We start from the raw sequence: 24691 nt of genomic DNA on the forward strand, positions 1-24691 counted from the left end.
ATGATACCATTTTGAGGGGTTTCAGAGATCCGATGAAGGGCTGAGGGAATCCCCAGGCCTCTGGACAGGGATACTCTCCCACCTCCAACACCGCTAGCAGACCCCCAAAATCTGGGTCACCATACACCAGCCAGCTACAGGACGGGGAAAAGGCCCACACACACACACGCACCGCATACAAAGATTAGACACTAAGTGATGTACATCACACCTTTGTTTTTCAGCTCCCATGTAAATATTAATAAAAATAAAAAATCCCAATACAAGTTCAGGGTGTTAGCCCCGTGATTCTCCTTCACACCTGAGAAGACAGACATGAGTAGATATCCTAAACTATATCTAAAATGACGATATATGTGACTCGTTTCAGGAAACTAAACGTATGTTGCACGTCACTACTTCACAGGAGAGCCATTTGAACGCAAACTTTTTTTTATTTTGATCAAAATGCGTTTTTTGGCAGAAATGCCTTCTGGAAAATGTGAACTTCATGTGTCTTAATAACAAACATGTTTGTCATCTGTAAATAGGAAAACAAATTGTTAAATTACGAGCCTAGTTGGTTTAGCCACAGAAAAAGCAAGCAACCTTTCCGTTAGTCATGATTTGCTGAGATTATGACTGGGCTGGACATGCCAAGAGATGAATTCTGATTGGTCTGCCATGTAGCACACTTCTGTCTATTTGAGCTGGTCAGTAACGTTATGTGTAGGTAATCCTGTCTAATGCGGCTTTTAAAATATATATATATTGCATAGTAGAAATGCACAAGTGTTGCTCTCCACTTTCTGGAGGACCAAGTTTTGAAATCAGTGGAATTAGAGTATGATACCTAAGGAGATGGAGAAAACACCTGTCTCCAGATTACATCTTCAAACAAAGGGCAACCATGGCATCCGTGACAGAGGGAGAAGCGTCCATCCATACAGGTGATTATTCGTATCTCAGAGCCATTTGCTTGCCTAGTTATAGCCTAATGTTAGCTAGCTAACATTGAACCTGGTTGGTTAGCTACCTGAAGATTCATGCAGGGTAGTAACATCATTAGTTGTGATTATGGTTCATTGTTTAGCTATCTACATGTCTTAACAAAAGACTCCACTATGCAAGTAACAATTTCAATAGAATGGTAAGGATGTCATTACAACAACTGTTGATAGGTGTAGCTGGTAAATTTGTTCTGGCTATCTACTCTAATTTCAGAGCACTCTCATCTGAGTGTGCCAGAGCGCAGAATAACTGACAAATTTACAAACGCTCTGGATAACATAAAAACAGCCTAATCAGCTCTACTAGGGCGAGTAAAATGGTCGGAGTAAGCTGTTCTCGCATTTGTGTCTGGTAGTAGCTAGCAAGCTAACCAACGTTAGCCAGCTAGCTCGGGTGCTTGACTGCTGTAGTTAAGACAGACCGCTTGGATCAACCCTTAAAGAGATGGGTTGGGCTAAAGCTTAAAAGGGTGTGAACGATGCTGAATGGGTGTAGACAAAGAGGTCTCCAGTAGGTGTACCAAAACAGTCAAAGGCCATTTTCTCAAAAGTGAGGTTACAAGTTTATCAACTTTCAAAGCAGAATTACTTTCCCATTGTTCCTCAACTGTAGTGTATGAAATACAATTTTCTAGCTCTGAGTCTCTACTTTTATCCAATGTAAAAAGCACCCTTTCAAATTTTCCTACATTAGACCGAATCGAGCCGGTCGGTCACATACAGTATATAAAATCACCAAGGTAACTACTGTATATAGAAAACAACAATAGTTTGTGTGACTGAGTGAAAACATCTAACTGCAGGTTTAAGTCACTCCGACAAACAAACAGGCCAGCCTGCATTCCACTGAGGAAAGAGAAGATGCCAGACCAATACACTCTCAGGTCTTATTGTGTATTTCATATGACACGGTATATCTAAAGTGACGTAAGCTCCGTCTATGAGAAGAGTTGCCAACAATAACGCATACACAAAATAGTGAGTGAACATGCAAAATGATAGTTTGCAAACTATTTCATCCATTTCAACACGCTTTTGAGCAATAGCAAGCCTGCTGGGGCAATGTAGTACAGTATACTGGATTCAATTTAATATTAAAGCAATATCTGGACTATGATTTGGACCTTCAACCTTGTTGGTATGAGGGTAGAACTTACACTCCAGAGTGGACCTTGATGGAGCCGGTGTTCTGTATGTTCCCATAGGAACAGATCTCGATGGTGTCGTCACAGAATGATGACATCCTCCCCAGACCATTCACCTCAGTGTACAGGTCAATCTGAGGTAAACTGTAGTCCCTCACTGCCAGGCGGATGGATCCGATGATCATGGGTGAAGTTGGGACAGGCTGATCCATCTGGTCCAGTGCCCCTGATGTCACCTCCTCTGCCCACACGTTGACCAGCTCCATGGGTCCCTCCTCCAAGGCGATGGTCCGCCCCTGGAACCCTGGCTTCTCATATAGCAGCCAGCTACACAGACAGGAAGTGATGACACACAGAGGCATGTTCATAACAGTGACAATATGTTTAGAGTTGCTGTCATGCTTCGTTAATATGAGACATTCATCAATTCATAAAGGATTGTGTCAAGTTAATAAGATTTTTATGTGTGTGAGATTTTTATTAATCTAAGCATTTATTGATGGAATAAAGAGTAAGGGAACGAAGGAAGAATGTTGTCCCCCACAAACAGTCTTACCATCCCCTGATGACCCTGACTGAGATGACAGGAGACAGCTTCATCATGGAGGCATCCTCCACGTCACCAAACACCTCGTAGGCCACTCCTTCAAACTGAGCCTGCTCATGGAGCACTATCTACAACAGGAAGTAGAGATTGACAGCAAGTATATCTCATGGTCATTACATGTGACACTTGGTGGTTGTATCATGGCCACTTGTAACTTCTTAAACACACTAAGAAAAGAGGGTTCCTCAAGGGTTCTTTGAGAAGGGTGATTGTTCTATGTGGAACCATAATGACTCAAATAACCCTTTGAGCCCTTCAATGTTTTTTTGCAGTTCAGAAAGGGGTTATTTCCTGTTTTAGTGATAATTAAAGTGTATGGGCGGTGGCTCATTAGAATATTTTGGGGTGTGGTTTGCACCCATATCTTTTTGCGCAACCGTGAGTGAGTGTCATTCCAGTTGATCTAATCTGTTACACATTAAATATGACTATGGCCAGTGATGGTGCCTTGTGAAAAACTCATGTATGGCCTTGCGTCAATTGAGAACTGTTGTCTAAATGAGTGGTGTGAATGAATTCTCCTCAGGGACACCCAGCCGTTCCAGAGCTAGCACACGCACACCTGATTCAACTTGTCATTAACACAATAAGGACACCTATGTTTTTTTACAATATATTACGGCTAACCAGAATAAAAAATCCTGATGGTTCTTCAAAGGTTTTGTAGATTGAGAATGTTTCTTTATAAAACCATTCTCCATAAAGGTTCTGTAAAGAACCATTCAAAACGGTTTTATATAGCACCAAAAAGGGTTATAACGATAGCGGAACCCTTTTTGGTGCTATATAGAACCTTTATTTATTGGTTCTTTATAGAACCTTAGGAAATGGTTATTTAAATCACCATAAAGGTTCCATTTAGAACATTATGAGCATGGTTACTTATAGAACCTTAAAAAAAACGTTTCTATGTAACACCAAAATGCGATCCACTATCGTTACGAGCCAAATAGCCCTTATTTGGCACTATATAGAACCATTTGTTTTTAGTGTGTAAAATAGAATTGAATACTGCAGATGTTGTTTTATTAAATATCTTTCCAGATTATCAGCATACAATAAGAAAAAGTATATGAGAGTAAATAATTTAGAACTCTCCAAAACACCACGAGGTGTATACCTTGCATCATGTTATAATATCAGTGTGTTACTGTAAAACACTGGATATTGGATAGTTTAATGTAAAGTCAACTGTACCTTCCCAGGCCGTTTATGAAACCCTCTCGCTTCTGGAATCTGCAAAGGGAAAGAGAGCATGCTGTCTTTCATTTTCTTCTGAGGGACTGGGGGGTGGAAAAGCAGAAGTATCCTGTGTATTTCCTGTACTCCCGACAAAACTATGGACCGCCTCCAGATAAAAATAACTCAAAAGACTAGCAGTTAAAAATTTGCCAGCTTAAAAACATCAATAGTTAGTCATCTACACGGTATTTGGTGTGTAAGAAAAAAACATTGTTGGTCTACACCCACTGCTTGCTGGGAAAGAAGTAAGATGGCAATCATGGCATCTGGATCATATAAACAGAACAGCATGAGAGAAGTAGGGCTATTCGCATGTTGATAAAAACAGGCGCACAAAATGAGGTCGTTCTGGACGTATATGAAACATTTATTGTGAAGAATGCCTTTTCTTCTCCTTGTAAACAATGTATGGCTTGTTTCTAAGCGACATAACTTGTAAAGATCTAAAACTTGTGAATGGATTTCAACATTCCAAAAGAAAAAGATGGACCTGAGGTGATTTAGTGATGTGTTGCCCTGGGGATAGATAATACTGTCACTGCCAGGACTTTGTACAAGGTGAACTGTTTCTGAAGGACCTGCCCAGCCCATAAAATAATGCCTTGCAGGTCAAAACGCATTCAGTTGTTAAAGTAAATTATCAGATTGAAGCAGTAAAGCAGTGACGGTACTGAGTGAATATAATAGAAGCAGGTAGAGACAACCATAGCTATACTAAACGGTCAAAAGTTTTAGAACACCTACTAATTTTTCTTTATTTTTACTATTTTCTACATTGTAAAATAATAGTGAAGACATCACAACTATGAAATAACACATATGGAATCATGTAGTAACCAAAAAAAGTTTAAAAAAAATCTAAATATATTTTATATCTGAGATTCTTCAAATAGCCACCCCTTGCCTTGATGACAGCTTTGCACACTCTTGGCATTCTCTCAACAAGCTCCATGAGGTAGTCACCAGGAATGCATTTCAATTAACAGGTGTGCCTTCTTAAAACTTAATTTGTGGAAATTCTTCCCTTCTTAATCATTTGAGCCAATCAGTTGTGATGTGACAAGGTAGGGGTGGTATACAGAAGATAGCCCTAATTGGTAAAAGACCAAGTCCATATCATGGTAAGAACAGCTCAAATAAGCAAAGAGAAAGACGGTTAGTCATTTCGGAAAATTTCAAGAACTTTGAAAGTTTCTTCAAGTGCAGTCGCAAAAACCATTAAGCGATGAAAATGGCTGAAAATGGCTGAAAATGGCTCTCATGAGGACCACCACAGGAATGGAAGACCCAGAGTTACCTCTGCTGCAGAGGACAAGTTCATTAGAGTTACCAGCCTTTTTGGTTCCAACCACCATGTATGTCTTTGTGAGACAGGGTGTGGGTGAACGGATGATCTCTGCATGTGTATTTCCCACCGTAAAGCATGGAGAAGGGAGTGTTATGGTGTGGGGGTGCTTTGCTGGTGACACGGTCAGTGATTTATTTAGAATTCAAGGCACACTTAACCAGCATGGCTACTACAGAATTCTGCAGTGATACGCCATTGCATCTGGTTTGGGCTTAGTGGGACTATCATTTGTTTTTCAATAGGCCCAACATACCTCCAGGCTGTGTAAGGGCTATTTGACCAAGAAGGAGACTGATGGAGTGCTGCATCAGATGATCTGGCCTCCACAATGCCCTGACCTCAACCCAATTGAGATGGTTTGGGATGAGTCGGACCGCAGAGTGAAGGAAAAGCAGCCAACAAGTGCTTAGCATATGTGGGAATTCCTTCAAGACTGTTGGAAAAGCATTACAGGTGAAGCTGGTTGAGAGAATGCCAAGAGTGTGCAAAGCTGTCATCAAGCCAAAGGTTGGCTATTTGAAGAAACTCAAATATAAATATATTTTGATTTGTTTAACACTTTTTTGGTTAATAAATGATTCCATATGTGATATTTTATAGTTTTGATGTCTTCACTATTATTCTACAATGTAGAAAATAGTAAAAATAAAGAAAAACCCTTGAATGAGTAGGTGTTCTAAATCTTTTGACCGGTAGTGTGTGTCTTAATCATACACTTCTCTATTGTCTCTATGTAAAATAACTTCTAAATCTAGTCAAAGTAGGGGAGACCGGGGTTGGTGTCACACTTTTTACTCTTGTGCGTATTTCTCAATACCAGTGTATCATACAATACTATTTTCAATATTCGGAGAAAGACCAAGGTCTTGGATTAAAATAGGATCCATTTTTATCCTAATATCTTACCCCAACATAATCCATCAAATACTCTGACTACTTCTGACAACCAGACCCATCACGGGGCTAGATGTCACACAGTATGCTGGTGGTTGTTTGCTAGTAGCATCTTCCTTTTGTAACAGCAAATGAAGCAATATAGCATAAATAGTCTTAGAAATAGCCGAGCCTTTCTTTGATCGAACAATATTCCTAACAAAATTCATCATTTTATGCCGTGAGAATTTCATGTGACATTTTGAGTACATTTGTGACTGAAAAAATGTGTGTGAGAGAGAGGCAAAGAAGGGAAATTTTTATATCACAAGCACAAAAGAGTTGGGGATTTGTTATAACGGAGTTGATAGTGACAACCAACCCCACATTCCATGTGACAACCATCCCCAACCACCGGCTAATTAAGACGCTAGTTACCACATGGCCTAGGAACTCCGAAATAAGAACTTTTCAACAAACATAACTGTTGGATACAGGATACAAGGATCTTTTTCTAATATTTTTTTTTACCTATGAAGAAGAACACAAATTCCCGTCACTTCAATGTTTTGTCATCCTGACATAAATTGACCAACCTGTGAGAAAACCAACCCCGGTCTGCCCTACCTGGCTAAAGAGATTTTAGACAGATAAATAAAATAAGGTAGACACAGCAACAATGCAAAACCCCAAACTGTCAGTTGGTTTCATGCAGTCATCTGAGACTCTTACCTTTGTGTTGGCTGTAAGAAGACCATTCAGAGGGGCCTGTGGGAGGTGGTTATTGGCTGAAAGATGTCCTAACGTAAGTCCCTTTACGCCCATATTTAGAGGAGGAAGTCCAGCACCCTGACCTAGGTCCGTTACAGTACTAACCAAAGCACTCTGTGTAACATTACTCTGTGAAGCTCCTTTGTCTTTCCTGAGATATTTCTCCAGGTGATCTGGTAGCTTTAGCTCAGTGAATGAGGGCAAAGAAGGAGATGAAGAGGGACTGATTATTGACTCACAAGCTGCACCCACACCCACAAGCAGGCCTGGATCCATACCGCTCCCGCCCGCCCTTCCTGGCACTGTGCCCTGGGTTGTAAGAGAAGGAGGCGCACCATTAGAGACTGAGGAGGAAGGTTCCCCGTTGCCCTTTCCGGAAGTCTTGGGGGAACTCAACAATTTAGACAGTATGGACATCCTTCCAAGCCGCGACGAGAGCTGCCCGGTTTCTTCTCCTTTCCCTTGCTCCTCTTCCTTCTCTACCTCCCTCTTCACTTCTACCTTCACTTCCACCTCTCCATCCTTACTGTCAGTTTGATACTCTGGTTTTCTCAGGGCTCTAGATGGAGACTGGAGAGCTTTGTAGAGAAGGCTACCCTCTGCTCTATTCTGTCTTGTCTGTGTCTTCTCCTCCCTGTGAGGTTGTTTCTTTATCAACATGGCCGGGGTTACTTTATCCTTCGTCCTCTTCTTCAGGCCAAACTGAAAGCCCTCAGCATCAAAGGGGTTCTCGAAGCGGTCCTCCTTGATGGCGGGCAGAGCAAAGGGGGGTGAGGGGGTCTTGGGATGATTGTGGTGCCTCTTGGAGGGCAGGGAAAAGGGGGTGCCCAGTTCCTTTATGCTTCTGATGAAGTCCTCCACATCGTCAGACTCAGCCAGACTCTCATCCTCGCTGGCTGAACAGTCCAGCCTCCTCTTGGTCTCCCTCTTCTGCTCCCGCTTGGATCTGTGCTCCACATCTAACCAGCTGGAGGGAGAGGCCTGTTTCAAAGGGAGAGGTTTAAGGGGAGAGGGGTGCTTCAGAGAAGTTGGCGGCTGAAGAGGCAGTTCAGTATTGGGGGTTGCTTTTCTAGTTTTAGGGGTTTCTTTGAGGACCAATACCTTCTCATCCTGAGATTTTGTGCTTATGGTTTTTGATTCCTGTTTTGTGTTTAATATCTTAAAGACTGTGTTTTTAGTCACTCCTTCACTTGGTCTATCTTCTTGTTTTGTCACCTTCTCCTTCTTTTCCTTAGCCTTTGTGGTTATGGACTTTGATTCCTGTTTTGCGTCCATCTTAGTTATGGTACTCTTATTGGCTGCCTCATGGGGTTTGTCCTCTTGTTTCTTTCCTTTGTGTGGCTGCCTATGTGCATTTGCCAAATTATGTGTCAGTGAAGGAACCTCTTTGTTCAGTTGGGCCTCTCCATTTTCAACTGTTTTCTGAACAATCCCACCCTTTGTTAGAATATCTGAGACCTTCACTGGCTCTCCCTCCTTCTGTACTTCACTCTCTTTCCTAGAAACTATGGATATATCAGAAACTATGGCATTACCAATATGTACTATATCTGGGGTTTGAACATTAGCTAGTGCCTGTGATCTTTCCTCCAAGCCAATCAGATTTGGCTGTGTTGCCATATTGTGACTTTCTCCACTTTCAACCACAGTGGAGGCATTTTTGGGTGAGCTTTCCTTAGCTTCATCCAGGCCATTTTCCACAGGCTGATTGGTACTACCTATTTCCTCTCCAGCACCAGATATGAGCTTCTCTGATGCTGTAGAGGTATTGTCCTTGCTCTCATTACTCTTCTGATTGGTTCGGGTGTCAGTGTCAGTATGAATGCGGTCAGTAACTGCAGGCTTGGTAGATGTATCTATTACTTCCTCATGGGTAGGTGTGCCTGAGGCAGACACAATGGGGCTTGGTTCAGATGGGCGTTTCTCCATAACGACACCTGGCTCTACATTACCTGTCAGCAGCTGTGGTGTATCTGTTAAGGCTTCCACATAGTCACTGTCAATCTCTGATGAGAGATCTAAGAGTGGTTTGGTTTGATGTTTCTGTGTAGTAGAGATAGTTCTGACTGACAGGGATTTTTCTTGTGCAATTTCTGATTTTGCATCCAGTTTTGTTTCAGGTGTACTACTACTGCTGCCCTTCAGTGATTCCGTCATTCCAGTGATTGCTGGTTTATCTGTTTGATATTTTACAAGCTCAGTGCTACAGTCTGCTACTAGTGAGGAGCCTTTTACTGGTTTGGTTTGTTGATCTTCTATCTGAGAGTTATCTGTGATCAGCGACACATGATCTTGTACAGATGTAGATTGTGTTTCAGATAGTGTTTCAGAGTTCACAGTTTGCTCAAATTTCTTAAGGGGTTTGCTGCGTTTTCCTTTAGGGGGGGTTTTCTGACGCAACATCGGAAGCTTGCTAGCCACAGTTACAGAATCACTTGGATCTTTCACTGGACTTTTCAAACTCCCAGCATCCTCAGCAGTCTTGTTCATAATGGGAGATGTGATGTTACTCTGCTTCTTCAGTCTAAGGAAGGCAGGTTTCTCTGACTTGGTTGGTACCAGTGCGGGAGAGGTGGATGTGTCACCATCGTCATGTGGAGTGCTCTTATTAGAGGGCTGTTGGGACAAGTTTGTTGGCAAAGGGCAAGGCAGCTTGCTTCCTGTTGGTGATACATTAGTTAGTCAGACAATTCGTATAACGGTGTGTTGGTTCGTTTTTAATCATACGATGCAAAATGAGAGCTATCCCTCTATAAAATATGTGAAATGTACAATACCTCAAGTCCATCAAAGCAATTAAACAATTCTAAAACATTCCACTACTAAACACACAGCTAAAGTGTGTTAGCTAGACAGATGCCTTAAGCAAGCAGAGAATCTTATCAATACCACATTTTTAAAATTCATGACACATTTGTCTTACCCTTCTCAGGTTCAGGGATCAGGGTCTCATCTGTGGGCCTTTCCTCTGGGCTGGGAAGCTCCTGCTGCTTTGGACTGGTTGGTGTGGAAGGCCTACTATTGACACCTGATGCTCTCTCAGTGGTTTTGGTCTTTTTACTGCTGGTGTCGATGGTTTGGGGTTTGCCATTTTTCGCCTTTCTGACCGAAGAGTTGTCAGGGGCTTTGGGTAACCGACTCTTTGGTATCATGCTGCTGTTGTTGCTATCTGGGTGTGTGGGAGTCTGTTTTTTCACATCTTTGGGTTCCCTTGTTTTGGCAGTGGTAGTGTTGTCCTCTGGGTCATTCTCCAGTCCATTGACCAGGTTAACCTTATCTGAACTCTCTTTGCTCTTGTCTTTGCTGAACTTCACAGGTGACATGAGTGGTATTTTAGTAGGTGAGACCTCTTCTGACTTAACAGGCACATAAGTTTGTTTTTCTCCTGAACCCACTCCCTTCTCATCCTCAACAATAAGCTTTGTGCCTGTTTTCATCATTAAATGTTTAGGTTCGGGAGTTTTCTGTTGTTTGGAACCAGGCACAACCACAGGCACAACCTCTGAAACATCAACCACTGAGGTTGTGTCTGGTGATACTGGGGGTTTTGATGCAGATTCTGATAATGATTTTTTGGGGATTCTCGACTTGGGGCTGTCGGTGACCTCTGTTTTTCCTGCAGTGAGTTGACCCTTTGATGTAGACGGCATAACCTCTGTTTTCTCGCCGCCATCTTTAGTTGTCCTTTGCGATGGAGCCTCACTAGAAACCCAAGACTTTCCACCATCTGTGAGACCCTTTCCCTTAGCCATGCCCAGGCCAGCTTTGGACTTGGGTCCAACAGAAGGAGATGGGCTCTTTAACCGACTGGCAACATGTCCTACTTTATCCCCTGATTTAGACGGGGTGACCTGGGGCATCCCCTGACCTCTAACCCCTGAACCCCCAGTGTTAGGCTGTGTTTTGCGTCCTGGCATGGTTGTGGTTGGAGAGGCCTCATCCAGATCTGGGGTTGGGGAACTGTCTACAGCTTTGAGCTCATGGTGGCTTAGGTCAAAGTCTGTACCCTCAGTTATCTCTCCCACGGAGATGATACAGTCATTGTTTGGTTCCTTGAGATTTACATTCACCTTTTTGAGGCTTGGCAGCCTGGAGAGAAAAGATAGAAAAATAGTGAGTAGCCCTTTCCTGCAGTCAGTGACCAAAAGCTACCTCTTTCGCCTCATGGGTAGAATGTTATTTATATTTTTATTTTATTAATAAATATTATAAAAATGTATAAAACATTTCTATGTCAAACAGTTTGGTTATATTTCAGTCTTCTGTGATGTATATGAAGTGTAATATTGGGATGCAAACTCAAAATGGAACGTATTTCACCTCTATATCTGACATGGTACAGGTGTCTTCTTTTTTTAAGCCCATAACCATGTGTGTGAGGTGTACACTTTTGTTTTAAAGTAGATTTGTTTAAGACTACCAAGAATCACTCTGCGTGATCCTGATTTAGCCCACTGCAGTAAAAGGTTAACTTTGAGGGGAGGAGGGGAAAACAATTTAGTGTGCAGAATAAACTTGTCACCACAAACATGTGTGCTTGTTAAACTCAGGTAACATGACATTGATGCTACCTGATTTATACATTCAACTTTAAAATATATAAACACATTCTTCAGATAAAGAAAAACAGCCTTTAGCAACACCCATAAGTGCAAATTGAAACTGAAATAAATCTTTCTGCTCTGTGTAACTTGACAAAACAGTTTTTTCTAAACTGCTCTTAATTAAAACTTCCAGCAATGCAGAACATCCCCTCGGGTATCAGTAGAACAGTAGAAATTTGATTCCATTGAGGTACAGTATAACAATAGTTTTAATCTAAAGACAGGCTATTCCACCTGAATAGGATACAACTAAATACATATTCCTTGTGACAATACTACATCTGAAAGATGGATATCAGAATGGCATGCCTTACTTTTATCAGCATTGTATTGTTTCTATTCAGTAACCCTTTTAGTCAAACAAAGTGAGTGACTTGTGGTCACCTTCAGACTAACTTCGTCATGAGTCATCTTTCAGGATGGAAATGACGCCTGAAGTAAACACAGCCCAGTGGTCACAGATGTGTATACCACATTGGTTTAAAGTAATTTCATTGAAATGACGTGGAAGCAATGTTGAATGAACCAATGAGTGCCCAGTTTGAGATGCCCTCCATTTTGATTGAAATATAACAACAGCTCATTTGAACAATCAATTTTTTTTTTCTTTCAGTGATTTTAATTAGCAGGTTACATCTCATGCAATATATATTATATTTTACACGTCCTACCTTTATCTACGATGAATGTTCTGTTTACAAACTTCTGCTTACTCCAGTAAAGTGTCTTCCAAAATAACTAGTGTGAAATGTTACAGTAAAATTACAGTTGTTTTAAGACAATCTTGGTTGGGCTGAACATTTATGATATTTTCTCTTCAGAATCCCCTGTGCCAGAGGACACAGTTAACAATCTTAACCATATTGTTAAGATAATAGGCTTTGCATCAGTGGTACCTAAGTAGGATCTTAATTTGATCACTCTTTTGTTGCTGAGAATGTTCCTGCACAGCAGCAAATGCAAACCTGTAGTGTATTTGAGGTATAAAAAGGCTTCTAAAGTTTGGAATTTCCACTTTAAAATGTCAGACTTGATTTGCCCTACCAAAAATGTAAATTCATTATAATCCACATAATAATTAATATTTCCTGTTGCTGCAGGATTATTTTCCTGCTGTAGCAAACTGGCTCAAATAAAGATCCCACATCTGAAGCTGTCATGGTCGTTGCTAGCATTTAACAAAATTCTTATTAGCTTGGTAAAAGGAACAGTTGCTCATGAGTTTACTTGTTGCATTATTCAAATAACTGCTGCATCATGATTTATTTGCCACTGAATTACAGTATACTACAATATTGAAATGGTTCCCCTGTATTTTCTTTTCTTGCTCAACAGCAGACTCTTAACAATTTAGGGTAGCCTATTGACTGACTGACTGTGCACAGTATATTGTGACGAATACATAAGATATTGTTGTACTGTATAGTCAATGGCCTACCGTACATACAGTAGTCTTGTCAGTATCATTCAGTCAAAGTAAAGTATTAGTACTGTAGGTGAACATTTTAATGACGCAGGAGTTTTTCAGCTGTGTAACCAACTGTTCTTATTGTTCTCCTTTGGCACAAAAAGACATGGGAATACACAGGTTAGGTTGCACACCTCTCTCTCGCTGTCTCCATCTCAACGATCAAAGTGCTCATTAAAAAGACTCCCAAAAAAGTAAAATAAAGACACTTACAGTTTCACCTCAGACTTCTGAGGAATCTTTGAAGCCAAGTCTACGATGTCATTCTTTTCCAGCTCTCTCTCTGTCTGCTCATCCCCATCAAAACTGGGCTCAGGGCTCACATACACCTTCTTAGTGAAAAGCTTCTCACTGTGGGACAGTTTCACACTCCTGCGCTTTTCCTCTTTGCTCAGGGCCGTCTGATCCTCTAGAGGGGGGCTGCACTCGGAGTCTGTGGCTGGACTGGTCGCCTCTGGCCGGGCTGTGTTTGTTTCGGAGTCCTTGGAGACTGGTGCTGTGGATACAGCCAGCTCTGGCTCTCTGCCACCGGATACTGCTGAAAGGGTTACAGTGGCCAGGAGACTGGCAGTATCAGTGTACTCCACAGGGGCCACAGTCACAGGTATGGGCTCTTCTCCCAGGTGTGTTTCCACCCACACAGGTTTGTGTAGCTTCGCAGGTGAGTCCCGCCTCGTCCCCTCTCCCCCAGGTAACGTCATCTGGCTGGGGGGAGCTGTTTCAGCCGTGCTGATGCTGGTGGGTTTCAGAGCCCTTCTCCTGCTCTTCTTCCCCATGGCTGGGCTGTTCTCTCCCTCCTCACCCTCTGGCTGTGGGTCTGAGGAGAACGGGGTGTGAGACTGAGAGCCTAGAGTCACTCCCAGCAGGTAACTCCCCTTCCCTCCAACAGATGTTTTCAGAGAGGTCTTTTTAGACTCGATGCCGAGAGAGATGACGTCAGTCTTAAGGTGAGATTGAGAGAGCTCAAACGACCTGAGGGTGGTTTGGATCACTGGGTCGCCCCACTCCAACCCCTCTCCGTCTTTCACAGTGGTTTGTTCCTTCAGATATACCTGCAGCCTCCTGCTCACCTCCTCCACCACGTCCTTAGTGAGGCCGAGCTCTGGGGCTTGCTCTGCTTCGGAGGGGGACAAGTTCGTGGGAGTCAGATTCCCAGAATTCCTGTCTGCCTCTCCGTCTGACTCTGCTTCCGCCCGGCTGATCCTGCACACCTGCACCTCCCTCACGCTGCCCCGGCCGCTGCTGTCACTGTCTGCAAACGGCAGGTCCTCTGTGTCCGCCACCACCAGAGAGGCTTGGAAGGATGTACTAGGGCTGGAGCTGCTACTGAACACTGACCCCCTCGCTTGGAGTTCCGACAGACTCTCCAGCACTGGCCCAGCTCCCGCTTCCACTACCTCCCCCTCTTTCTGGGTAGTGGTGGTCCTCGGCCCGTCCTTCTGGTGGGGGGAGAGAGAAGAACCAGGGGACGAGGGAGAGATGGGAGAGCCAGGACCCAGCCAGGATCCATCCTCTGAGCCTACTGAGAGTGAACCACTCCGGCTCTTCTTCTTCTTGGTGGAAAATAAACTGCTGATGCGGTTAAACATTCCCTCCGAGCTCTGGGAGGAGACAGAGAGACAAAAAAATGAAAAATAAATACCCAGATGGAGAACAGACACACCTGTTGTTTTTGGCACAGCTATACAAATAGCCAGAGGTTGGGTCTCATCTCACTTCTTTCAGTCCTTGATATAATTTAGTACATTTACCTTAATATCCTTAACTATAACCTCGAAGATTAGGTAAATATTCTTGTCAAAATCAAACACCAGCCAAGCTGAATAGTGAAGATGTCTTTCTACTAACAGCCAGGAACATGATCAGGTTGCTACAGCACCTGGGTAATGACAACATTGGAAGGATAGAACATTACAGGAACATTTCTGCGATGCCCACAAGTCAGTAACCACAGGTATTAAAACCCACTGCGGGATAGGTGGAATGAGAACCAACGAGGCAAACTAGGAATGGGAGGGTCATCAAATAATACTAGTTTGTAATAAGATCTATACAGTATCATTGGATTAAATGTCATATCTAAAAGCAAATACAATATATTTCTGTCTTATTCAAACTACACTTAGCCAGGTAAGTCAATAACGACATGGTCTGCTTGTTTCATTTAGCCAGGATAGTCCATTCAGTAACACTTGCCACTGTTTTCCAGGGAGACCTGGGTTCCATCAAATCAATAAAACATAAACAGCACATAAAAGTTTACTAGATAAAAACACAGGTGACACAGTAGCATATATAGAAAAGCACAGCACACTCTGTCTGTTTCCTAGTACAGGCTGGAACAGGATACAGATCATAACAAAAGATAATACACACTAACACAAAAAAAAGGAGATCGCTGCATACCATTTTAGCGACACTTGCTGGGATTTAACCGGTAGATTTCCTTTCTTTAGAATCCCAACATACTGACCATATACTGCACCACTCCAGCCCAGTTGACTTCTCGCATATCAGCTGCAAAAAGTTAATGTTTATCAGCTTTCTACTTCCTGCTAAGCTGGGATAAGAGTCATAACGCCGCCAAATCCAACAATGTAGGTGAAAAAATGACCTTCACAGAGAGACCGACAGTCTGTGTGTGATGTATGTGTGTATCTGTATATGTCTAGCCTTGAGTAGACTATCAAACAAACTACAGTACATCGCTTCAGGGCATAAATCAATTTGTACTGCCAAGTACAGTGCAGCATATAGGCTATTGTGAAAGAGCTTTCACAGAGCAAACAACTCACAGGAATGAATGATCCAATGAGAATATATGGACACGGATGTCTGCCTAACAACCCCACCCTTCCTTCCTCAATCAAACTAAGCAAGTAAGTAGTCTGGAAACCTCTTTATCAATATAATAATACCATAGACATGAAAGCTACTTTCAGTTGCACTGAGACAAGGAAATAAAGTATAAATGTACAGTATAAATGTTTTGACCAACTCTGACACATGCAAGGACACACATTTTGACCCTTTCCCTCTAAATTGACACGAGTTGAATGATTTGCTGGCATTGTTTCATATGGACCTGTGCACATCCTTCATTCAGTAGTCGAAATGGTTTAACAGAGAAGAGTCTGGATCTCAACAGGACTTTTACCTAATACAAAATCCTGTTGAAACAGAGCTCATTGTTCCTTTGTTTCCAAATGGCCTCAGACAGGTCAGGAAACACATGAAAGGAGAAACCACAGACTTTGTGGTTACAGTACTGTACTCCAGTTTATGTTCCAAATTGTATGCCTGGCATAGAAATAAAAGTCTACCCCAGTAACCAGGTTTCCAGGAAAAACATAATTCTTCTTGAATGCCTGAACGTGCTCAATTATGTACTTGTAAAAGTTGGATGAATATTAATAGAACACAGAGTGAATCCTACCCCATTAATTACTCCAGGTTGGAGAACAGGTTGGACAAGTCTGTGACAATGGAGAATAACACAGTAAGAAATTCAATCCGAAAGAATAATTTCTAGCATGCCATTTCACCTAGGATATGTACGACATATTTGAATTTGACCCTTCGCCCCTTAATGATTTGTATGCAATTTGACAGGATGCTGAAAAATAACAATCAGTCTTACATTCATCTCAATACCTCCAGGCATTGAAGAAAATGCTCATCTAGATTGTTATTCTAAACCCAAATATTGCGTAATGCAAAGCTTTAGTATAAACGGAGTCATAAACTTATATTGAGGGGTCTGTCTGAAGAATTTCAGTTGCTGCATAAAATGTTTACGGGCAGTTAAAATCAATTACACTACAGGTGTAAATGACACAATCTGTGCAAATGTGCAAATGACACAATCAATATGGATTTCCTTGGACATTGTAAAGACATTCTGCGGAGGATTTGTATATCTGCAATGCATCCTATGACCACACTACCTCTCCTGCAGCTGATGCCCTGCAAAGTGAGTCAATACTGCCCTCCTACGCAACCTTTTTATATGACTTATCAGCCAGGCTCAGTGCAAGCAGTAACAATCAGTAGTATGGGGTAAATGTCTCTAAGCTAAGAGACAGATTCTGTCACTCTCAAATGATTTTTTATCAAGTGTTATCAAGTGGGTTGGATATTAATCTACCCTCTCTGAAAGTCCTCTATGTTTGACACATACTTTGGACAATTGTAGAACTATGATAAACATGTATGGTACAGTATGATTAGCCACTACGTATACTATAGTCACATTTCATCATTCATCTCAACATCACTCTTAGATGAGTCTGTCCTAAGGCTAGCTGGCGCCATTGGCGTCGGCTAAAGGGGATCCTAATAAATTAAATAAAAAAATCCTAAAGGAGTCCAGATTGTCCTCACAGAAGGTAAAGAGGGGGTGGTTTGAAAGTACAATAATTCAGATACAGTATATAATGGATATTTCCTGATTAGTTCTCCACAACACAAAAGAGTACTCCTATTGTACTCTACTATATTGTGACGTACCTTATTTCTGGACTTGGTGGGGCTGAGGCTGTTGAAGGCTGACATGTCGAAGCTGAACATGGAGGTAGCGTCCCTGTCTCTCTCCGTCCTGGTGCTGTTGACGCTGTACTCTGTCGACACACTCAGTTGATCAAAACTCCTGTCACAGAGAGAGAAAGATAGGTACTGTTAGGCTTAGAGCAGGCAGATCTTTTCACCCATTGATAACATGTAACTTTGTTCCTATCATCCTACTCGCTCAGCCTCTCTTTCTTTTCTTTCATATCCTTATCCTTTGACCCACAATCTGTCACACACATTCACAGACCCATGGCATGGCTGATTGTTCCACCCACCCATATGTTATTGTTATCACATTAATGTTATATGACCTTGTCAAAATGAAAGGTACAAAAGTCCTGTCACCTCCCATGACTGCTTGACCCTCTGAAAATAACATCACCTGTAAAACAGAAAAGTATGGTTTTCTTAAACATCAACTTATCCAAGAACAAAACGACAACCCTTGTGTTTCCTGTTTCAACTATGGCATCTGTTGTTCTCCTCACACACTGTGTACATACATGTACTGCAGTGCAGGAACAAACACAACCAAAAACATTTCCTGCCTCCAAATGAGGTGAGTCCATTAGAGCATTAATTGTAAGTGTTGACACCTTCATCATTCTCGGCAGACGACAACAACAACAATTATAGCAGAGAGAAATGGGACACTGGTCAGACGACATTCACTCCACGCGGCTTAGTCACAGCAGTTAGAATGTGTGCAGCAGTTAGAATAGACCGCGTGGATTCTGGGACATGCGTGTGAAGAGGCACTGGTCTGTTTTCAGGAGGTTTTGCCTGTCATCACTATACCCAAAGGCTTTTAATTAAGTAGAATCTGTGTTGTCAATAGAAGCAGTTAGGCTAGCTCACCCACTGTGGCGTCCCATAATAGTGAGCTATGGTCATCACTCCCCGAATGCAGAATGGTCAACAGCATTCCTCTGTAGATACTGTAGATACGTGTGCAACACCAGGGGTGTTTTAAGAGGGGTGAAATGTTCCGAAATAATTAGGCTAGCTCACCCACTGTGGCGTCCCATAATAGTGAGCTATGGTAATCACTCCCCGAATGCAGAATGGTCAACCGCATTCCATTGTAGATACGTGTGCAACATCAGGGGTGTTTTAAGAGGAGTGAAATGTTCAGAAATAATTCAGCAATGTTGAAGATTAATCCAGTACCTAGAGAAACACTTTTCACATCAATCAATACGATAATGGTCTACACTATTCACTTACATTTTTATCTTCTACGTTCGGGAAGTTTCAGCCACCTAAACCCTTGCCAAGTGAAAATGGCTGGTCATGTGAATTTTTCACCACAAGAGGACGCTATGTTTGTTCCAAGATAGCTGGTATCACTGACCAGCATCTTCTGGCTTTATTATACCATCTATACCATCAGATTACATTTTCCTGACTTCAAAGTTGCCTGATGAGTCATACAGAATAATAATAAAACATCACACTGCCATTCTACAGAATCTATTGTTTCCCCATGACATATGTTTAGTTCCCCTGGTCACGCCAACTTTGCCAACACTTTGAAGCCAGTCTCTTTTGTTAATGATGTACTGGTACAGTGACGTTGGGTAAACTGTGCAGAAAGGTGTGCCACAACATTCAGTCTATGAGCCATGAATTGGGAATGTACCAGGGATGTTTTTAATTCATGAGACATCATGCATGAATGTTTTCTGCAAAATTATGCTGAGTTTGCAAGACTTCCACGGAGGAAGCATCCAGCGCAGATGCATTCTCTTCGCGTCTACGTGAAGACGTCTGGCAGAGCATGATATCTCACATACACGGCTTGATAGGAAAAGATCTGAAAGGATGACAATACATATGAATGCTAATTGCTTTCATTAGTTAAATAATGCATATTCACTATTCATTACATAGGCCTATCCAATGCAACAATGATGCACTCTAAGTTAATTTAAAGACCACAGAAACCATTAATTATTTTGCAGTTTGCAGACTCTTGACACAAAGCCAAGGCCCAAACCAACCAGCTCCAACCTGCATGGAGTCTTTCTCTGTTACACTTACATTTGAGTCATTTAGCATACGCTCTTATCCAGAGCAACTTACAGTTAGCGCATTCATCTTAAGATAGCTAGGAGGGACAACCACATATCACAAGCATAGAAAGTACATTCTTCCTCAATAATGTAGCTGTCAGTAGAATCAGAGATAGAAGGGGGAGGGGTGTCAAGTGCAAGTGCTGGTTAAGTGTTCATTTTTAATTAATTTTATTTAAAAAATGCGGGGGGGGGGGGGGTTCGAGGTGAGGAACAAGGTTATTTAAGATACTGCTTGAGGAGGTAGTTTTTCAGATGCTTTCGGGAGATGGGCAGGGACTCTGCTGTCCTAGCTTCAGGGGGAAGCTGATTCCACCATTGGGGTGCCAGGACAGAGAAGAGCTTGGACTGGGCTGAGCAGGAGCGGAGCTTCTGTAGGGGTGGGAGGGCCAAGAGACCTGAGGTGGCAGAACGGAGTGCTCGGTTTGGAGTGTAGGGTTTGAGCATAGCCTGAAGGTAGGGAGGGGCAGTTCCTCTTGTAACGCCATGCCAACTGATGTCATCCACACAGTACAGAGCTGTGGAGATAGCGCGTCTTCAGATCAGGCACAATTTTGCATAACAAGAGGAACCGGGTAGACTCGTAGGGAAAAAAATGTGCTTTCTAAAACCGTCTGTCCCATAGGAGAACCCTTTGAAAAACCCTTGTTGGTTCAAGGTAGAACCCTTTTGGCTTCCATGTAGAACCCTTTCCACAGAGTGTCCTACATGGAACCCAAAATGGTTCTACCTGGAACCAAAAAGGGTTATCCTATGGGGACAGCAGAAGAAGCTATTTCGAACATAGTTTTCTAAGAGTGTAACATTAACAGTTTGAATAAGCTTTCCTGTAACACTAGCATTAATGTAACTGTTGTACAATGTTTTAGACATAATGGAAGTTCAATGAACTGTTGTGCAATACCTTTGGTCACTCCCACTAGTTTTCTGGGCATGTTCACACGATACACTTACAATGGCAACACAGCACAGCTGTTTTGTCAAAAAGGCAGTGTATCACGCATGGACACACACACACACACTGGACAGCTTGGCACAGCTTGCAGCTTGGCACAGTGCGATGCCATGATAATGCCAACTTGCCTAGGTTTTCAAAACAGTCACATGAATCGCATCACTCATCACACAGAAACAAACACACAAACCTGTTTTAATAAACATACGCATGTAAAAAAACATCTAGACCCTGTGGGACTTCATAAAGTCAAACAAGGGATGGAAGGCCTCAAACACTATTCTACAGGTTATGAGTGGGGCTGGCTGGGTGACTCACCAGTGGCTATTGGTGAAAGATACGTTTGTTTTTGCCAGGCCCAATCTAATGCAAACTCCAAAACACACTTCAACGCCTCTGGTTTGGACAGCAGCTTACAATGGTAGCTGAATGATGCATGTGTTTACGTTTAATAGACAGAGAATATGAACATTACACATTATATAGCACTCTGTGCACATACTGTACATTACGCAACTATGCATAGTTTAGCAGAAAGCTGAAAGACAGAGCTTTTGTCCAGAATAGCAATGTACTATATGAGTTTCAGGGCTCCAGACTAACTTTTTCAGTTGGTTGCACCAGCCCATGATTTGATGACACCAATTCTTTTTTGCTATGCTTTATTAAGAGGTTTAATAGACTTCTGAAGTGGCATTCAATGTCATGATTCAAGATATTTTGAGGTGCAACCTAAAATCCAGGGAACTTTCCTGGGAGGTTTTAATAACGTTCTGAGAATGGAAATTACAGGTTATTTGAAGGTAATTAAATAATGTTCTGAGAACATGTTTCAATAAGACTTTTAACAACACTGCTAGCTTAGTTTGGCTTAACTGTTTTGAACTCAAAGCACAGATAGGACACATAGAAATGTATTTGCTTGGGCATTAATCATGCAAACACATTTATTTTTTATTGTGGCATGTGAGATTCAAACCTATGATCTTCTTCTATTCTTTATCCATGGAATAAGTCCACTGCTCCACCAGGATGGGGCTACCATGCCATGTTTTTATAACTCATACAAAGCTGTTTATTTCAGTCTATTCAAACAGACCCTATTTCAAAGGAAACAAGCGCTCATTAAGACCAGGTGTGGCCAATGTGTGGGCGCGGCAAACACAGCTGAACACACTTAACAACATAGAGGATAGAGAGAGTTTTGTTGATGCTGAGAACAGTGTACAGTATATGTTTTTTAATAAAAAAAATTGAACTCTGAACATTACGGACGTTTTCTTGTTTTTTTTTTATGGAAAGTTTTCTTAATGTTCTCAGAACAATTTGAGAACATTACTCTAAATAGAACCATGAAGAAACCTGTAGTAAACGTACCCACAGAAGAACGTTGTTTCTTAACTTTCTTAGAACAATTTGAGAACATGACTTTAGATAGAACCATGAGGAAACCTGTAGGAAACGTTATACTGAAATATTGAAATTCTCACAGAAGAACATTGTTTCTTTACGTTCTCTGAAATATTTGAGAATATTCCCAACGTCAAAGAAGTTGGGGAACATTCTTAGAACATTACCAAAATGTTATAAAATGTAACCATGTTTGAACGTTTAGGAAACGTTCTGTTAAAGTAATGAAATACCAAGAAAATGACATTATTTTCTCAAGTTCCTTCAATGTGCTGAGAATGTTCCAAAGCCAAGCAACTATCCTGCAAAATAACTAGAGGTCAACCACACTCTCACCAAGCTATAAGAAACACATGTTTCTCAGAACATTATGTGCTAGCTGGGTAGCTAGATAATTAACTCTAAACATAATACCCACTGCTGGTTGCCATGTAATAATCTAACAGTAAATGTAATGTCCTTCAAATACTTCTCAAAGCCATATCAAATATCTTAGTTGTAAAATAATTGCTATGGAGCTCAATATTAAATTATACCTACAGAAAGCTGAGAATATTCTCTCTTCAACAGTGACAACATAAGTTGCCTCCAAAAATATGTTTTCCCCGCAGTTGGATTTTGAAATGTTATAGCCTACAATCAGATTTTTTTATTTTTTATCCTGGAGCGAGTGGGGAGAGGGAGTGTGGTTTGATCATCACAGAAGTAAGCTCCAGTGAAACAGGTACAGGGGCAGCGGAGCGACTTTCATTACAGTAAAGAATGAGGATAATGCACATTACTGTTTGACCAAATCCTAGCCAAATCCTAGCCTAAAATACAGGACGTTTAGAGTGAGGTGAGCATGTAGAATGTGCAGCTCAGTCCGATGCGACTAATAAAAAATGTGACTCGCACAGTTAGGACTTAATTGTCACAGTCACAGTTGAGTGATTTCTGACAGAATTGAAGCAATACAACAGTTCTTGGGATAACTGTTGGCGGCAGAGAAATGAGACTGGTTCTTAGTAAAACCAAGGGGGAAGGGCTAGGAAACACATCTCGTTCAAACAGGCAGGTCTGTATGTTGCAATAAGTCCTGTATTCACTGCAGCACAACAAAGATAGCTTTATTTCCCCAGAAGATGACTGGTGTCAGCGTGATCCCTAGGTCTTTATTGTAAACCACTCTGTGTGTCTGTGTGTATACAGTACGTACGGTATGTGATTTTGTCTTTGTATATACAGTGCGTGTGTTCAGGGGGGGTGAGGTTCAAAGCAGGGTTATGTTTGCATTATTGTCCTCTAGAAAGACTGTGTTTGCCCAAAAGAAGATAGAATACTTATTGACTTCTAACCCGTCCCCTCAAACAACAAAAACACTCCCTCACTCCACACACGCCATCACACATTACATGAATATCCTGCTACTGTGCATGGTTTGCAGAATGATAGGAACTGTATTGACAGGGTCAATAGTCTTTCGAAAGTCATGCGCACACACACACACAGACACACACACACACACAGACACACACACATGCACAAATAACAGGATGTGCAGCACACGCACACACACCTATAATACGCTGGCCTAGATCGCATTGCATTGGCTTTGGATGTAAAAATAACAAGAGCTACACCTTTAATGTTAAGTGCTATATTCCAAAGTCAGATCATTGTCACATGCCACCAGCTAATCTGGCATTTTAACTAGCTAAAGCTGAATCTGGGTCAGTTGTAACAGTTTGTATGTCTAGTCTCAGACAGTACCAGCCATATTCCATTGACCGGACTGAAAACAGACCAATAGACTGTCACAGGTTATCTAAACTTCAACTTTGCAGGTGACAGTCACTTATTCTCGTCTAGTTGAACCTGGAGCACCAAATTGCTGCATACATACTGTAGAGACAGACTGCATTCACACCCCCTCGCCTTGTTTATAACAGGCACAAACATGCGTCCTCTGTCTTAATATTGTTCACATTCTGATTGTGCCCACGTTTTCAGAAAAGCGTCTACACATGGTATTAAGATGTGTCTCATCTGTCCACTGTATCCGCGTTGTGAGCAGATTTTGTAGTCTCCCCAAATGCAAAATATTTGACGGATATTTTTTCTAAATTATATTTCTTTATTTTAAGACTTGATGTCATAAGTCAGTAGTGCGCCACCACCTGTCAAGGATTTTAGATGGGATAATGATAAATGGTTAAATGGTTTCACTGCCCAAATCTGTCTACACCTGTAAAATATCCAGACACAATGTGTGCTCGACTACTTCCTGGGGAGGCCAGGAAGATCTGATCACAATCAGATCACAGTGCATCTTTTAAACGTCTACAGCTGTCTAAAAATGTGGGGACAATCAGTATGTGGACAAGACCAGGGAAAAGGATACATGTTAGATTCAGGTATAAATGGGGCTCCTGATGTTACTCTAGAATGGAAACAATGAAGCCAGGTGGGATGGAGGATCTTCAGCCTCAGAAGGCCTTCTTTAATTATCATATCAATCAAAGTCCTCCGAACTTGACAGAAAGGCCTGTCTCAAAGTGGAGAAAACACTCCCTGTCAATAACACCCAGTCAAGTATTCACATAAGCCCACGCACACACGAGAGTCACCTGAGTCACAGCAAAGCTGGATACTC

At 41.8% G+C, this 24691-nt stretch overlaps 1 protein-coding gene across 2 annotated transcripts in view; it reads right to left on the minus strand.

Annotated features, from left to right (window-relative positions):
* Positions 1-24691, minus strand: part of LOC129812670 (uncharacterized) — a 60873-nt gene that overhangs the window by 20789 nt on the left and 15393 nt on the right. Inside the window, exons 1-9 of one of the 2 annotated variants that reach the window (XM_055864432.1) lie at positions 18844-18917; positions 17557-17695; positions 13261-14648; positions 9899-11064; positions 6937-9635; positions 3939-3977; positions 2691-2809; positions 2147-2461; positions 8-134 (exon numbers count right to left, since the gene is read on the minus strand). In XM_055864432.1, the coding sequence (XP_055720407.1) occupies positions 8-134; positions 2147-2461; positions 2691-2809; positions 3939-3977; positions 6937-9635; positions 9899-11064; positions 13261-14648; positions 17557-17695; positions 18844-18845 (5994 nt within the window). In that variant the 5' untranslated portion in view covers positions 18846-18917. Of the gene's footprint in view, positions 1-7; positions 135-2146; positions 2462-2690; positions 2810-3938; positions 3978-6936; positions 9636-9898; positions 11065-13260; positions 14649-17556; positions 17696-18843; positions 18918-24691 lie in introns of those variants that run through there. The other variant, XM_055864431.1, reaches the window with a different exon arrangement.

Source organism: Salvelinus fontinalis, chromosome 16 (genome assembly GCF_029448725.1).
Source record: "Salvelinus fontinalis isolate EN_2023a chromosome 16, ASM2944872v1, whole genome shotgun sequence".
NCBI classification, from domain to species: domain Eukaryota; kingdom Metazoa; phylum Chordata; class Actinopteri; order Salmoniformes; family Salmonidae; genus Salvelinus; species Salvelinus fontinalis.